This window comes from Microcebus murinus, chromosome 26 (genome assembly GCF_040939455.1).
Source record: "Microcebus murinus isolate Inina chromosome 26, M.murinus_Inina_mat1.0, whole genome shotgun sequence".
NCBI classification, from domain to species: domain Eukaryota; kingdom Metazoa; phylum Chordata; class Mammalia; order Primates; family Cheirogaleidae; genus Microcebus; species Microcebus murinus.
In genome coordinates, this window is record NC_134129.1 from 4,221,715 (window position 1) to 4,239,779 (window position 18,065).

At 42.5% G+C, this 18,065-nt stretch overlaps 1 protein-coding gene across 13 annotated transcripts in view; it reads right to left on the reverse strand.

Moving 5' to 3' along the window:
- The window catches only part of SLC4A4 (solute carrier family 4 member 4), a 427,648-nt gene that overhangs the window by 252,283 nt on the left and 157,300 nt on the right, over nucleotides 1-18,065 (reverse strand). For 12 of the 13 annotated variants that reach the window (XM_012785922.3, XM_012785920.2, XM_012785923.2 and 9 more), the window contains one exon: nucleotides 13,232-13,411. In XM_012785922.3, coding sequence (XP_012641376.1) covers nucleotides 13,232-13,411 — 180 coding nt within the window. Of the gene's footprint in view, nucleotides 1-13,231; nucleotides 13,412-15,243; nucleotides 16,651-18,065 lie in introns of those variants that run through there. The other variant, XM_075997859.1, reaches the window with a different exon arrangement.

Genomic DNA, 18,065 nt, shown 5'->3' on the forward strand with positions numbered 1-18,065 from the left:
TGCCATTTGGAGGCCACTTCAAGGTGACTTGGAGAAATCTGCACTTCAGAAATTCAAGGTTCCCTATGAGATGTATACAGTTAACTGGCTAAAAGGCAGAAGCACCATGACACAGTTCTCTTGCGTTCATCAGCATTGCAAAACAATAACAATTATTTGTCCACACAAAACACAATATAGCTGAGCCAACCCAGCGCCACCAAAACACGAGTATGCCAAACAGTTTCCTTTTTGCATGAAACTGCCTTCAAACGACTGACCTGTCCCACCCAACAGCCCTTCTTAACCAGATTAATTTCACAAAGAAAGAGCCAGAAAGAGAGCAGCCTTCCTATGAAAGAGAACAGACTACTGGATTGCAGGTGCCCAGAACCGGGGATCCCAACTGTTGACTAAATTTAAGGACACACCTAAGCTGAGCCACTTGTTAGGGGCAGTATTCCATGCAAAAGAGCACCTCTGCCCCTTGGATTTCTAGTTTTCTTGGTCCTTTTACCTGCCAGCCAAGATCCAGACTGACCCCACTGGCAAGATAAGACACTGAATTTTGGTTGGAGGCTGGGCGCAGTGGCTCGCATCTATAATCTTAGCACTCTGGGAGGCTGAGGCGGGAGGAACACTTGAGGTCAGGAGTTCGAGACCAGCCTGAGCAAGAGCGAGATCCCGTCTCTACCAAAAATAGAAAAAATGCTGGGCGTGGTGGTACGCGCCTGTAGTCCCAGCTTCTTGGGAGGCTGAGGCAGGAGAATCACTTGAGCCCAGGAGTTTGAGGTTGCTGTGAGCTAGGCTGATACCACAGCACTCTAGCTCAGGCGACACAGTGAGACTCTGTCTCAAAAAAAAAAAGAATTTGGGCTGGTTCTCCCACATATGCTGTTGGGAGCCACAACCACGCCGACAGCTAGAGCAAGAGATACCAAGTCAGAAAAGCCAGAAGAGCTTAGAGAATAGTGATCATTGTTCATAAGGAATTAATCTCTACAAAGGTTAAGCCTGAAGTTTTTGGCATTACCTATGTACAATGATAGGAAAAGATGAGCTTGACATAAGCCACTCACAGTAACTCAAAATATTAACCACTAACCATAACTACTGACCTCACTACAGGTGAGGAAATTGGAGCACAAAGAGGTTACGTAAACAGCCAAGGTTACACTGCTGGTATGAACTGGGATTCAAATTCAAGTAATCCGGCTCAAATATGTGCACTTCACCGCTGATCTGCTCCCTTTCCAGAAAAATTACACCATGAATGCCCCTTCTGAAAAGGCACACTTGAGGTTTTCAATTATTTTTTACTATAGAAAGATCTAAAGACAAAGTACTTCTCCCTGCTTAGTTAAGGTGAAAAAAAAAAAAGAGAGAAGAGGATGAAAGAGACACTATAGTTCTTTTTGTTTCTGTTTTTGTTTTGTTTTTTAAACAGGGACAGATTCCCTTATTTTACACACTTCCCAAAGATTCCCTTCTCTCCTGTGTACTCAATGATTTTTGAGATACACTAATGGCACATAGAAATTTAAAGAAATTCTATGTTATGATATCAAAATTAAGGGTCTTACCTGAAAACATTTTAAAAATCAAGAAAAAATAGGAATGTGCTAAGAAGTATGAGCTCAGGTCGGGGGAGGGAACAGGGGTGTGCACTGGGAAAAGGGGAAGTCAAGTGACAAAATACCAAATATTCTTGGCTCTTATGAAAAGCTATTCTGTTCATTTACCCGGAAGCACCAAACAAAAGCAGCTGCCCATTTCTCTGTTGCAGTTTCCTGAATATAACCGGATCACCAACCGGCATCCATTGTCTCAGGCTCACAGAACAATGCTCACTCGCATAAATCCGTCAGTTCTGGTCCACATCCAAGCAGCTATAAAAGAATCCCACAAGACTGTCTGTGTGCACACACCTAGCGCCGGGATTCCACGATGGGCCAGACCCGTGTGCGCGAGGCAGTTAGCACCTCCAAGCACGAACGCACGTTGGAGCTTGTCGAGAAATATCTTACACATCAGATCAAGATGCTAAACAGGATGTTCTGTTTGTAGCTGGTGTTTCCTAACATTCTGCACATCTTCAGAGCCTCTGCAGTCACAAAGCGGCCTGTGATGCCCCATAAATGTCAAAGGACACTAACAGAACGAGAGGTGCAAAAGCCAAAACCATCCAGGGTGCGAAGCCAAGCCATGCTGAGTTTCCAAAGCCCGTCTCAGCCAGGACCACCTTCCCACCACTTTATTGGGCAACCCTCAGAGGATGGCAGCTGCTAACTAAAAAGAAAAAAAAAGTGCACAGTGGAGGAGGCAGAAGAATTATTTTTAAGAAAGAGCACAATCTAACTTTTCTCTCCACCACCCACTCCACACCACCTCCTCATTCCCTTGTCTCTCCTCCTGCTTGTTCTTCCATTTCACTTTTCTTCCCCAGCCCCTCGCGCCCTGTTGCTCCGTGGACCACACTCTCACACACGTTTTCTTCTGGGTGTCCCCAGCCGGGACACCAGCTCTGACGCCACACTGGGAATAGCAGCTGTGCAAGGACTTGGTGCTGCTGCCAAGCTCAGACGGGGTTACGAGGCTGGCGAGCTTCCTTCTGAACGCTCCAAATGTGTAAGAATCAAACACGCATGCACTGTTAAAAACCCTGTCTTGATACCAGAGCCACAGAGGAAATAAAAATCTCCTCTGTTATAAACTAAATGAACCTGTTCTTTATGTCACGTTCCTCATGTGGCCCAATACTGGAAGATATTCGGTTCGTTTCTTTTTATAAATGCCCTTTCCTATTCAATTCCATGCCAGCTTCTTTTTAGAGATTGGGTCTCACTACATTGCCCAGGCTGGAGGGCAGTGGCTATTCACAGGTATAGTCATGTGTACTACAGCCTTGAACTCCTGGGCTCAACCGACCCTCCCATCTCAGTCTCATGAGTATCTGCGGCTGCAGGTGTGTGTCCCATGCCTGGCTCCTGTCACTGTAACGTGGCTTCATAAGGAGAGTTGCCTGAGTTCTAAGTGGACATGATGGATCCATGCGCACCGCGGAACAACTTCTTCTATCACCTGTGGGTAAACAAGCAACTCCATACACTCAAGACACCCAGACAAAAATAGCACATTAGCAGTAGAAAAAAATAACGAGGCACTTCCCAGAGTGGGATAATGAAAAGTTAGGACCAGATTTTACAAGGCAAGGGAGAAAGGCAACGCAGGGAAATATAAAGATGATGTGCAAGGCTTAAAAACAAGGAAAACAACTGTAATCTTTATCTAGAATGGAGGAAATATTCAGATAAATAAAAGCAATGGTTTTATCTTCCCCTGTAGTGATCCACACATTCAATTACTCTTCAGTAAACACATACTAAGCACATACTATGTGCAGGCCTTGTGCTGGGTGCCAGAGATAGCACAGGGAACAAGACCAACCTGCTCTTTGCTGTCAGGGAGCTTACAGTCTAGCATCAGCTCAAGACAACACTGCAGACTCACAAAACCACAAGTAGAAATATGTATTGATATTATTAAGGAAACAAATAAGGAGCTGAGAAAGAATAATGAACAGGAAGCTGCATCAGAAAGTAGTAAGGAAAGGCCTCTCCTAAGAGGTAAAGCTTAAAAGCCAAAACACAAAGAAAGAAAAACGAATAGGGACGAGAATGGGTTGACCGGTATTTTGGTCTCCTACAGTCATGTTCTGAGGTGGCCTGTTCTAGTCTCCCACAAATGCCTAGCTCTTTGCTATTACATCTCTCCCAGGACGTTGGGATCCTTTTCTAGGAGAGGGGACAAGATGGCTGACCAGCTGCCAGAGCATCTCAGAAAGAAAAGATTTAGATGGAAAATAAAAGACAAATTTAAAAAACTATCATAGATGGGGTATAATTCCAAGGGGAAAGTGCCAGAACCTACAAGAGGTCCAGGGGAAGAAGTTGTGGAGCAGAACAAGAAGGAGTGAGACAGCAGCAGAAGTCAACCCTGGAGGGGCTTGGAGTCCAGGGACACATAACATGGTTTGTTTCTCCCTCCCTCAAGTCTTTGGTAGTCAGCAGGCTCCCAAGCTTCTAGAAAGCCTTTCTACCCTCATGAGCCCAAAAGTGGCTGCTGCCGGTGAGCTAGGGGCTTCTAGAGGACAAAGCACTGGGCTGCCAACGCCCTTAGGGTCGCTTCCCATCACCACAGACCTGAGCCGAGGCGGTGGGCGCCATATTGCTTCTGCACCCAGCGTGGGCCTTTGTCCTCCCCAGAGGGCTTCAGCCCTTCAGTGTTCGCCTTGCCGGTTACCACACAAACATTTCCCAACTCTAGCCCAGACTACAGGAGCCACAGGAGGCCAGTGGATCCTGGTGGATCTGCATAACCCCAGAACCTGGACGTTCTGGGCCAGCAGCCTTCCAGAAAGAGGAACAGAGACAAACAGTGCTAGCTTTCTTCCAGACTCTTTTCCTCTCCTGCTCCTCGCCAACCCGTGGCTGCTGAGCGAGCCAGGGCTCTCAGGAGCTGCTGCTTCCCCTCTGTTGGTACCTCCACCACACCAGGGTTTCCACAGAGAGTGAGGCTCAAACATTTCCTCTTAAAGACCTGCAGAGGACTAAGGTGCACTCAGACTGTGAGCCCCCTGCTCACTGACCCTCCCCGGTGCTGCTTGCCCAGCTGTTCCATCAGAGCAGGGCACACCCGGAAGTGGAGGGGCAAACCTGCCTGAGTACCCCATGGGCAATTCAGGACCAGCACACTTCTCCCTGGCACGGTCAGGGATTAATCTTCGAGGACCTAGGGACAGGCCCATGGGCCAGATCCCATACCTCCAGGACTCAATCGTGTTGCTTGGGGGCATGGAGGGGAGATTTGCGAACTAATCTTGGGAGGTGAGGGAGCCCACATGGGCAGGACTGAAGCCAGAGCACAGGGTGGGTCCCAGCCAAGACACACTCCCCCCACAGGAAGGCCACGTTTTCAGCCAGAGGAAGGATCCCAGACACGGAAGCTTATAGACTGAAGCACCATCGTGGAGGAGATCAGTGAGTTTGAGCACCTACTGGCAGATGCTGGAGGGAGACCACAGGGCAGGGGACAGGGGGAGAAGAGTGAAACCCACTCCTGACGGCCAGATTGTAAATCTCAGATGAACCCACCTCCACAAGCAGACTTTCTGGCTGGGTGGGGCCACTTTAGCCTCTCCCTGGTGACTTTCCCCAGAAGCCTTGGAGCACAACTTTGACCCCTGTTGAAACAGATACTTTAACCAGCTTTTGTGGAACCTGAGAGCAGACTCATCAATCCATCCCTGCCTAGCTTCACACCCCCACCCACCTGTGCTGTGGCAAAGAATAAGGACTCACCTGGAAGCTACAAGGCCCTATCTACCATCTGGGGAATTCAAGTGCTTCCCCTGAGGGGCTAGAGCTGGTAACATGTCCCCAAAACAACACTGCAGCTTGCTCCTTCCGGCAAGCACCATCTACTGACAGGGATGTCAATTTACACAGGCCTTTACAGGATTACTGACTCAATCATACAGGGTGTGGTTGATTCTTACTCACAAGCACCACTTACTGTCTCAAAGATCAAACTGGGCATGCCAATATAATTCATACTGTTAAGAAGACCACCAGGCTAGGAAAAGAGAAAGAGTTCCAAAGACCTCCAGCCTCCCTCAAAGAGAGACATGGAATCTGCCCACACACATAGCTCATGACAGCTCCAGCCTACAAACAACTAGCAACTGAGAAAATCACCACACTAAGTATAACTATAACCAAGGCATCCTTCCAGAACCTACATCTCCATCAAAGCACCCAACAAGCAAAGGAAAAGATTCTTTCCCTCTTTCCCAACATATCCTACAGACACACCCATACAAGGGGTGGGAAGAAGCCCCATCTAAACAAAAAAAAAAAAAATCCAAAAATAATAAGCAACAGTTGCTTCAGATGAGAAAGAATCAGCTAAAGAACTCTAGAAGTATGAGAAATCAGAGCTAAAGGGCACCCCAAAAAGGGAACGCTAGCTCTCCAGCAATGGATACCAACCAAAATTAAAATACTGAAATGACAGATAAAGAATTCCAAATATGGATTGTAAGGAAGCTCAATGAAATCCAAGAGAAAATGGAAAACCAACTAAAAGAACTCAAAAAAAACAATTCAGGAAATGAATGAAAAATTCACTAAAGAGATTGACATATTAAGAAAAACGAAATAGAACTTCTAGAAATGGAAAATTCATTTAAGGAAATTCAAAACACAGTGGAAAGTTTTAAGAATAGACTAGACCAGGTGGAAGAAAGAATCTCAGAGCTGGAACACAACTCTTTGAATTAATTGTCAAAAACAAAGAACAGAAAATTAAGATGAATGAACAAAGCCTACAAGAATTATGGGATTATGTTAAATGGCCAAATATAAGAATCATAGGCATCCCTGAGAATGAAGAAGAAAACACACAAGGGCTGGAAAACCTATTTGAGAGAATAATTAAGGAAAACTTTGCTGGTCTTGCTACAGATTTAGACATCCAGGTGCAAGAACCTTAATGAACACCTGGGAGATTCATTGCAAAGAGGCAATCACCAAGACACAGTCAACAGACTGGCCAAAATCAACACAAAATAGTAACTCCTCTGAGCACAAACATCAAGCACAAACGAAACATCAAGCAACTTACAAAGGAAAATCCATCAAGCTAAATACAGACTTCTCAACTGAGACCTTACAAGCCAGAAGGGACTGGGGCCCCATTTTCAGTCTTCTTAAACAAAACAATTGCTAACCTTGAATTTTGTATCCTGCAAAACTAATTTTCATATATGAGGAGAAATAAAGACTTTCCAGACAAGCAAACACTGAGAGAATTTGTCAAGACCAGACCTGCCCTGCAGGAAATACTCGGAACTGCATTATACAAGGATCAGCACAATAAACACCCACCAGTATAAAGCCACCCAATAGCTAAAGCTTGGATCTCATATAAAACAGCAGCACAAGAGATAAATCAAAGCAATAACATACTACCAGACATGATGAACAGAATGGCATCCCACATATCAATTCTATCAATGTGAACAGGCTGAATGTCCCACTCAAGAGACATACATGGATACAAAAAGAAAGACATATGCTAGCTGAATGGATGAAAAAATATGACCTAAGTATTTGCTCTCTCTAAGAAACATCGAACCCACAAGGACTCATGCAGATGGAAATTTCCATGCAAATGGAAACCAAAAGAAAGGATGTGTAGCCATTCTCATATCAGATAAAATTGACTTTAAATCAGCAATAGCAAAGAAAGACAAAGATGGTCATTATATCATGGTTAAGGGAGCAATTGAACAAGAAGATATAACAATCCTAAATGTTTGTGCACTTAACACAAGAGTGCCCAGATTCATAAAGCAAACCCTATGAGATATAAGCAAAGAGATAAACAGCAGCATTATAATTGCTGGCAACTTCAACACTCCACTGGTAGAACTGGACAGATCATCCAAGCAGAAAATAAATAAATAAACACTGCACTTAAACAGGACTCTAAAACAAAGGAGCCTAACAGATATTTACAGAACATTTTATCCAAAATTACCAATATAAATTCTTCTCATCAGCACATGTAATATTCTCCAAGATTGATCATATCTTAGGCCGCAAAACATGTCTCAACAATTCAAAAAATAGAAGTCATACCATGTCTCTTTTCAGACCACAGTGGAATAAAGCTAAAAATCAACTCCAAGAGAAACACTCAATTGTACACAAAGTCATGGAATTAAACAACCTGCTGCTGTAAGATTAATGGGTTGATAATGAAATTAATGTGGAAATCAAAAAAATCCTCAAACTGAATGACAAAGGGACACAAGCTATCAAAAATCTATGGGATTCAGCAAAAGCAGTCCTAGCAGGAAAATTCATAGTCTTAAACACTTACAAAAAAAGACAGAAAAATCACAAATTAACAATCTAATGACACATCTTAAGGAACTAGAAAAGGAAGAGCAAACCAAACCCAAAGCAAGCAGAAGAAAAGAAATAACTAAGGTCAGAGCAGGACTAAACAAAATGGAAAACAAAACAAACAAAATACAAAGGATCAATACAACAAAAAGTTGGTGCTTTGAAAAGATAAACAAAATTGATAGTTGTCTTGCTAGATTAATTGGGAAGAAGAGAAAAAAAACAAATAAGCTCAATCAGAAATGAAACAGGAGGTCTCATAACAGATACAAAATATCATCTGTGAACATAAATACAAAATATCATCTGTGAACAGTATGAAAATCTCTACACACACACTCCAACATGTACAGGAAATGGAAAAATCCTGGAAACACAACTTCCCAATACTCAATCAGGAAGAAACAGAACTCCTGAACAGGCCCAATAATGAGTAATGAGATTGAAGTAGTAATAAAAAAATATCTTCCAACAAAAAAAGCCTGGACCAGGTGAATTCACAGCTGAATTTTGTCAGACCTACAAAGAAGAGCTGGTAACCACTGCAGAAATTATTCCATAACATTGATAATGAGGGAAGCCTCACCAACTCATTCTGTGAAGCTAGTATGACCTTGATACCAAAGCCAGGAAAGGATACAACAACAAAAAAAAATAAAACTATAGACCAATATCCCTTAAGAATATAGATGCAAAAATCCTCAATACAATATTAGCAAACTGAATTCAACAGCGCATAAAAAAAAATAATCCACCATCATCTAGTGGGCTTCATCCCAGGGATGCAAGGATGGTTAGGCATACCTAAATCAATAAATGTGATTCATCACATAAACAGAAGCAAAAACAACGACCATATTGTCATCTCAATAGTTGCAGAAAAGCGTTTGACAAAATTCAGCACCCTTTTATGATATAAATCCTCAACTAACTAGACAGAGAAAGAACATATCTCAAGATTATAAAAGCCCCATATGACAAACCTACAGCCAGCATCATACTAAATGGAGAAAAGTTAAAAGCATTCCCACTAAAAACTGGAACAAGACAAGGGTAGCCACTGTCACCACTTGTATTCAACACAGTGCTGGAAGTCCTGGCCAGAGTAATTAGGCAAGAGAAAGAAATTAGGGGTATCCAAATTGGGAAAGAGAAGGTCAAACTATTGCTTTGTGTTGGTGATACAATCTTATATTTAGAAAACTCCAAAGACTCCACCAAGAGACTCCTGGAATTGGTAAATAAATTCAGCAAAGTCTCAGCTTATAAAATCATTGTACACAAATCAGTAGCATTCCTATACACCAGTAACAGTCAAGCTGAGAATCAAATCAAAGTCTCAATACCAGGGGTCCTCAAACTTTTTAAACAGGGGGTCAGTTCACTGTCCCTCAGACCATTGGAGGCCGTTGGAGAGTGTGGCACACATTCCACACATGCGCACTGTGGGCCCGGGACGAGTCGGCTGCTAAGCAGGACAGGCAGCAGTGGCAAAAACACCCGGCGGGCCGGATAAATGTCCTCAGCAGGCCACATGTGGCCCACAGGCCATAGTTTTAGGACCCCTGGTAGAGATTCCTCAAAGAACTAAAAGTAGACTTACCATTTGACCCAGCAATCCCACTACTGGGTATCTGCCCAAAAGAAAAGTAGTCATTTTATCAAAAAGACACCTGCGCTCTGATGTTGACCACAGCACAGTTTACAATTGCAAAGATGTGGAAACAACCCAAGTGCCCATCAATTCATGAGTGGATTAACAAAACATTATATATGTATACAATGGAATAATATGCAGCCATGAAGGAGGATGAATTAAGGCCTTTTGCAACAATTTGGATGGAACTGGAGACCATTATCCTAAGTGAGGTATCTAAAGAATGGAAAAATAAACACCATACACTTGCTATTGAATTGGAACTAACTGATGAGCATACATGTGCACAGAGGGAAGTAAAACTCAATGGAAATCAAGCAGGGAAACGGGGAGGGAGGGATGGGAAAAACCTATCTAATTGGTACAATGAATGCTATCTGGTTGATGGGCACACTTAGCACCCTGACTCAATCGTTACAAAAGTGATCCATGTAACCAAAAACTTTTGTACCCCTGTAATATTTTGAAATAATAATAAAAATATTTTCAAAAATCACTCAACCCAAGCCCTGAAACTCTCCTATCATTCCCTAATTTTTAGCTTTTGAAATACTACAAATTTAATAAACTCGTCTTTGCCTGGGGGGAGGCGGAAAGAATGGGTTGAGACCATTCCAGGAAGACAATCTTGAATGTGCAAAGGCCCTGAGGCAGAAAAGGTTTCAGCACCAAGAAACTGTAACATCAGTGTGATTGCAGTAAAGCGAGCAAGGAGAGAATGGCAGAACACAGGACTAGAGAGCCACTGCTGTCCAGGGTGCCCAATTGAGATTTTATTCTAAGGACATCAGGAAGTCTTCAGCAGAGGAAGGACATGACCCAATCTACACTTTATGATGATCAAGTACGGAGAAAGACCTGAAAAGCAGAGGCTGTTGCAGATATTTAAGCAAGACATGACGATTCTCTAGACCAAAATGTGGCAGCAAAACCGAAAAGGTATAGACAGATCAGACGTATTTTAGAAGTCAAACCAAGGGAAATCATATGGAGGCAAGAGCAAGGAAAGGATCAAAGATGACTCTCATCAAGTTATAATTTATATGTGTGCTGTTTGGTTTTGTTTTTTAGAAGTTATAAGCATCACATGATGCACTGCCAGGCACGTGGGGGAATCTTTTCTATGGGGCACGATAACATCTATAGATGTAAATAACTCAAACACCCCACATCAAAGAATAGCAGAAACTCTATGTGGCTGTTCTTGAGACACAATAATGGTATACTAGGCAGGTATTTCATTAAGTAAGTTTTCCCGTAAGAATTTTATTGTCATGTTGGTGCAAGAGCCCTGTGGCTTCCTCAAAATCATAGGGTTAAATGTCTTTCTATATCTGGGTACAACTGATTTTTAAATAAAACCATACCAGATGATCAACTACTAATCCACCATAAGCAGCAGAGAAAATACGGTAATTTCTAAGAGGATCTTCATGTCAAGTCGGATGATTAACAGCAAATATGTCAAAAGGCATATTAATGCATAAGCAGAAAAAAGCTAACTAAAACATGCAAGTTTATAAATAATTTCCTTATGATCATTGGACAATTTCATCCTTAACACCTGTCTCTCCATAACAACTGTCTCACTTCAGAAACTCAGTAAACAACATAATGTAATATCCCCTGGGAAGAAACTTCTGAGGGTAAAGGGAATGGATGGCCTTGTCTATCTTACACGCTGTACTCACACTGGTCCCCAAATGCCACAGGGGCAACGGTGTTCTGTGGCTGACACGCATGCCATCTCCGCAGCTTCCTGATCTGCTCATTCCTTAGCACCTGAGTGTTACTGACATTGGCATTGCCCGTCCTCGAGAGCTGGTGCATAGCTGTCCCCTCGGATTCCCTGGGCCCATTTGTCTAGGTGAACACCTCTTTACTTTTTCATATTTACAGTGATGATGCACTCTTGTTCTTCAATCGCAGAATGCAAGATGAGTTATAAAAGAGACAGAGAAAGAGAGACAACATGCACAGGGGGAGAGCACCTCTGATAATGGCTAGACCTTGCCAACACAAACAGTAAATTGAGATAACAGTAAAGTATTTGGAAAGGAGTGTTATCTTTTGTTCCTCCGGAATATTAACTATGACCTCTTTTACAGGCATTTCGAAGACTTTGCTCAAAACAGACTCCTTTCCTTTAGTCAATATACATAGAATCCCTTTCAGAAAGCCTTTCCCCCAAAATTTCAGTGAAAAGTCTGTAACTTTAGTCTCCTGTCCTCTGTTCCTTCCAAGTCTTACATTTATTCTAACGTTGCTTAATTTTAATTGCGTGGTCCATCTCAAACTCTCCTCCAAGCTTTTATCATCCATACTGCTCCTCTCAGCACGGAGCCTCCCTAGCTTCCTAAGCCACCTGCTCAGTTCCAACGGTGAGACTGTCACAGATTCACATCACTATGCCTCACACCCTCTTTAATTTAACTCTGCAAATTCACTTTTCAACACCCCTGAGCTGTTCATTCTAATTTGGCCTGTCATCACCTGCCATGACTGAACTTGATATTTATCTGTGCCACCCATAATGCATTTTATTGCAGGGTCTGTATTTCTGCAACTGTAGCAAAGGCAGAAAGAATGCACAGAGCTCTGCCAACAGGAAAAGCTGTCACTGTAACTCCTGTTGGGGAATCTCCCAAAATTGGCATGTGTTTCTACTACACAGATTCATTCTCACTTCAGCCACAAGGCTACCCCTGTAGCCAAATACTCTCCACATTAAAGGAAACAAAAAGCAACATAAACATATGCCTAAACCCACAGTTGACCCAACGTGTTCCTTGACCTCCTGCTGTTCTGTTCTTCATACCACTTTTTTATCCAACGATGAGATCTCACATGTTCAACATTTTAAGAACTGTGTCACTCTATAGCAGGGGTCCTCAAACTTTGTAAACAGGGGGCCAGGTCACTGTCTCTCAGGCCGTTGGAGGGCCGTTGGAGAGTGCGGCACACATTCCACACATGCGCACTGTGGGCCCGGAACGAGTCGGCTGCTAAGCAGGACAGGCAGCGGTGGCAAAAACACCCAGCAGGCCGGATAAATGTCCTCGGCAGGCTGCATGTGGCCCTCAGGTGGTAGTTTGAGGACGCCTGCTCTATAGTCTCTGTCTTACAGGATGCTGTTCCACAAATTCCTTTTTGAATCATTGACCTGGCCCACAACCTGGTAAAATGTCACCTACAACTCTGACATTTGGAAAGACATATAAATATAGATGCATATGCTCTCATCTTGACCTACTGTCTCAATGGAACCTATTTCTAAGCAGAAACAATCCAAAAAGCTCTTTGTCTTCCAGTTACTGCTGATTTCTACAGTTAAAGACCATCTGTAACACGCCACCCTCCTTCACTCATCAAAATGCAGAGCAGACAACTATGCCTGGACTTTGTCAGATCTTTTCTGATCAACTCGAAATCTTCCCAGATGATCTCCTAGATCAATTACCCTGCCAGTACAAGCGAAGCCTTCCCATAGATGTTCTCCTTGAGAGCAGACCATCCCATACCATTGCAGCCCTCCCCCTGAGCCACAAGATTCTAAAAATTGTCCCTTCCAGAGATGTGGGCGTGACGCAGAGAGAGCCACCAGCACCCAGAGAGTACTCACTCAGAGGCTTTAGGATGCTGCTGCCGGATTCATCAGCGTTTTCAACGTCCGATTTGTCAGAGTAGTTCTCAGAGATTCTCTCCTTTTCCTTCTTTTCTTTGTGCCCTGTCTTTCTCTTGTGACGTCTCCTCCTCCTATAACTCTTCGGCACGTGAACCCCAATGTAGATGGTGTGGTGGCCTAGGCAAGAAACACAAACCGCTGGTCAGTTCAAGTCACATTCTCTGCTGTGCAAAAATCGCACAAGGTGCGGTTCAACAGCACCGGTCTATATTTGACAAACTCAAACAGGAAAAATAAAATTTCCTCCTGATTTCCGGTTAGCCAAAGTATAATCCAACCTGTTGGCCGGCCCTAGGGTTCTGGGCAGGGGTGCTCTAGTTCTGTCCAGACATTTTTCTTCTTAGGACAACCAAAGAATATCAAACAGGAAATCAGGAATCTTTGATTCTGGTCACACTTCTGCCATCAATTAGCTATATGACCTCCAGCATGTCCCTTAACCCGCCCGGGCCTCAACTTCATCATTTGTATGGGAGGCTCACGTTGGGTAATCTTTAGTGGCCCTTCCAGTTCTAACCTTCCATAAGTCTGTGATTATACTGAATAAGGCGCTTTCTGGAAAAGGAGCTGTTAGAGCTACAAAAATAAAGATTTCACTCAAAGTTCAAAAAGTCATTTTGCTAAGGATAAGGCTTTACACTAAAACTTTTTTAACCTAATCAGCAGAATAGAGACTTAGAACTGGGACAAACGGAGAAAAATAAGACATACTTGGAGAGAAGATTTTAGAAATACTCAAATGTTCACACTAGGAAACAGCTAAAATGAATGTCAGCTACAGTGCCATTCTCATTTTTTCTTTTTTGGTTTCCAAAAGTTTCTAAAAACTGGTTGTTGCAATGATAAAAATAAACCCAGCCCAGCAAAAATTGCCTTGAAGAGAAGGGCATGAGGAATAAAGATTGTGAAATGCTTTCAGTTCTCTAGATGGAAGGAGCTGCAAAGCTGACAAGTGGTATTATTTTTACAAAATCTGATAAGACAAAAAAAAAAAAAGGAACTCAAAGTTCCACATCTTTATTTTTAATCGGGAAACTTTTACTTTCAATTTATATACAGTATAACTTCTGAATGTAGGACCTACTATTTCAGAAATAATGTGAACTTTTTTTTTGAACTGCTAATTAGATTAGATTATCTCATCTATGGTTTTTTTTTCCCTCTCATTTCTCGAATTATTATTCCTTGACGACAACTTCACAATGCCATGGACAATATCACATACCTACATGCAAATACACATGCACACAGTATGTCTGATAGAAACTTCTGCGAACTTCTTTCCACAGTAACTCATCAGACATCTCTAAAAGCACCATAGTTCACAGGACTGTTCCCTTAAACTGGCAAGCTTTAAAGAATTCCCTTCAAAGAAGAGATTCCAACTGAAGAATGCAAAACCTAAGTGAATGGGTTAGCATTCAAAAGAAAATACCTGATGCTTGGTGGGAAGTGGACCCCTTTCCCAACACACACATCCAGACACACACAGCTACTACAAAGCACAATGAAATATTCCCCACACAATGTGCACCAATGAGAAATTCATCATGTCTAACCATTTGCAAGCAAATTGTTCTCATGGGAAAGCTATATTATACCAGGAAGTAGGAAATGTCTCAGAAACCATGTGAATTAAGAAACAGTGTCAATTGCTTCCTGTGGCCCCGGTGACTGAGGTAGTCCTGCAGCTTTATCTCAAGTCTCAACAATGTAAGTGGCAAAGCCAGCCCATTTCTTCAGTAAATCAGATGCTGAAATCTCGGTTGCCTTTGTTCCGGAAAACACACACACAAAATCAAGAGGTTGGAAAATTTTTTAAAAACCTGTCACATCAAATATTTTCTACATCTTATTAAATAATGGCAACTAAGCAAAAAAAAAAAAATGGTAATTAAACTGCATGAGTCATATTGATGTTACACAGAAAGATTTTTAAATATATTTACCCAAATCTGCATAGTACATCTGATCAAATCATTTCAACGACAGTCTACACAGGTGGATTAGGATGTTATGGTAAGATTTCTGGCTATGAAGTGTTGTTGTTGTCAACCTAATGAAAGAATTAGGGCAATTCAGAGAGTGAGCCTTCCAACCCTGAAGAGGAATGCAGTTTAAGTTTTGGAACCTAGTCTGAGTGGTCATCATCACAAAGGTGTGGCCACAGGCGCTCTCCCGGTGGCAGATTCAGTTCATCGCCATCTCCTCCCAATCCTCCCCCCACACCTTCCCTGCCCATTTCCACACAGGCAGGGAAGCTTCCAGATAACACTGCCCCATGGAGTGAGTGCCATGGCGCACAGACACCAAGTACAAACATGGTTCCTTTTAAGATATTCCAAATTGCAGTCATTTTTTTTAAAGCAGCTTTATTGAGGTATCATTTACAAACCATATAATTCACTCACTTTAAGGATACAATTCAACGATTTTAGTGTATTCACAGAGTCGTGCAGCCATTACCATGATCCAGTTTTAGAACATCTCCACCAATCCAAAAAGATCTCTCATGCCCACGTGCAGTCAGTCGCTCTCTGTTCCCACTCCTGTCTCATGCAACCTCTCTTGTTTTATACTATCAGCAATGGCCTCTGGGAAGCCACCAGTCTCTGGTACTCACATAGCTGTGAGCTTCTGTGGCACTCTTTAAAGCACAATACAACAGACTATTCCCTGAGTGAGGAAGATACTGCCTTCCAAGAACTGCCAGAGAAAATGATGGCACTGAGCTGAACAATTCAAAACTCAAAGCATTCCCCTTCTCCTCTCAAACATTACTGGGAACCACATTGCTCTTTTCTCTCTTGTGTTCAGACAGAGAAGAAGGAACATGGCTCTGGGGTGAAGCAAACCTTTGGGAGTCCAGGGACAATGCTTGCGGCTTCAATTGCTCCTCAGCCTCTCCAGTTCAGTGTCCTTACCCGTGAGAGGAGAGCAAGGCAGTCTCGCTTTGGTGGGTGGAGGTAAGGCGGGATGCTTTTTTAACATGATTACCAAATATTAAGTTGTATGTACCAAGTAACCAAAACACAGAAAACCTGTCTTCATGATCAATAGAAGGATCATTACTGCTGAAAATATGCTATTGTTGATGCAAATATCATAGTTGGATGTCAGTATTTATTTTCATTTAAATATCTTCACCTGTCTCAGAGATAAGTCATGAAGATGGATGGCTATTTTAAAAATAAGTGACTGTAAGCTCTTAGGGAAGCCACCAAGGTTGAGGATGTAGGATCGTTTTACGTGTAACATGAAAAGGAGAAATTTAACAGACAAGCTTTCCAAGCCAGCCCAGGTCTGCAACACAGAAAGGCTATCAAAGAATCAGGGACAGTTACCTGCTTCTTAGGAGGGAATTTTTCAGTTAAAAAAAAAAAAAGTTGTCTGCTAGAAATTTGGGAAAAACTGCTTCCAAAGATAATGTAGAAAGAGCAAAAGAATGTTTTTAAATAGCTATCATTCATAAAGAAGAGGTATCATCTTAAATGTTATTAAAATAAAGGTTACACTCTTGCTACTGAAAACTCCATAAAGTGAAACTACTGAACTCTGCATTTGGCAGTGTTCATTTAGGTGTGCAGAGAGCATACAGTCCTTGATTTGGCAGTGGCTTCAGTAGCATGTGTTCAAATAAATACCCTGCATGCCTTTCTCTGGCAGATGGTGCGAGTTCCCAACAAACTCTAAATACCTTGGGAATATTTTACAATCTACACCAGAGCCAGGACTACTGGGAAGAAAACATGGCTTCCCTGGGTACCTCTGCATGTCAGAAATAATCACTACATGATTCTTGTTTCTTCTCATCCTCACCTGCTCCGCCCCAGGTGCAAGCAGGAAGGACTGTGAAGCTATTATATCTCATCCAATTCTCTCAATTCCCGAGCTACTTCGAACCTAATTTCATACTTCCGATAGTTGCCATAATGTTTCCTGGCAAACAGAGAACTCTTGGACTTAGCAACTCTGTAGCCATTCAAGTTAAAGTAGCTGTCACAGATGCACGCTTTGCCACCAAGGATGACGTGGCACTTTGAAAAATTGAAGCCCTCAAGCCTGAAAATGGTTTTAGATCAGCCAAACTAAAAATTCTGTAGATGAGTGGATGGTTAACAACATATGTCTCTGTATGCAAGACAGATCTAGTAGCTCTTTCCTACAAAGCATGTTGCCGTGTTTAGTCTACATACGGATGAGAGCAACCACCCAGCAAATGCTTACAAGCATGCCAGGCACTGCAAGGTGTTTTATATCCATCATCTCGTGCATTCCTGCCACTCTCCCCACTGTACAGGTGCAAAAGTCAAGGATGTTGTTCCCAGCTAAGTCAGTGTTCTCTTCATAGAATTCCACAGAAGAAATATCTCTGTTCTCACTATGTAGAATAGCTGAGTGCCTCATCACCACTTTGACAGTGTTTTTTTGTAATACATACTATATTTATACTATAAATTGTATAACTGATTATGTTTCCTTCCTCGTGTTGACTGCTAGAAAGAGAAGAGACAAATTTGGGGCCAATCTGTAGTGAGTATGCAGTTTCATGACAAGCATTTTATACACTAACTTCACTCTTTAATTTTTGAACTGTTATTACCCCTTTACCCTAAACCTTTTTGGTATCAGGCAGTACATAAATATTTTTTCAACCTGAGATGTCAGTACCAAAAGGATCACTGAAAGACAGGTAAAATCTTTGCCCCCAAATCTTCCTTTCCCCACCTCCAGCCACCCCCAGCCTCCACCCCCAGCCTCCACCCCCAGA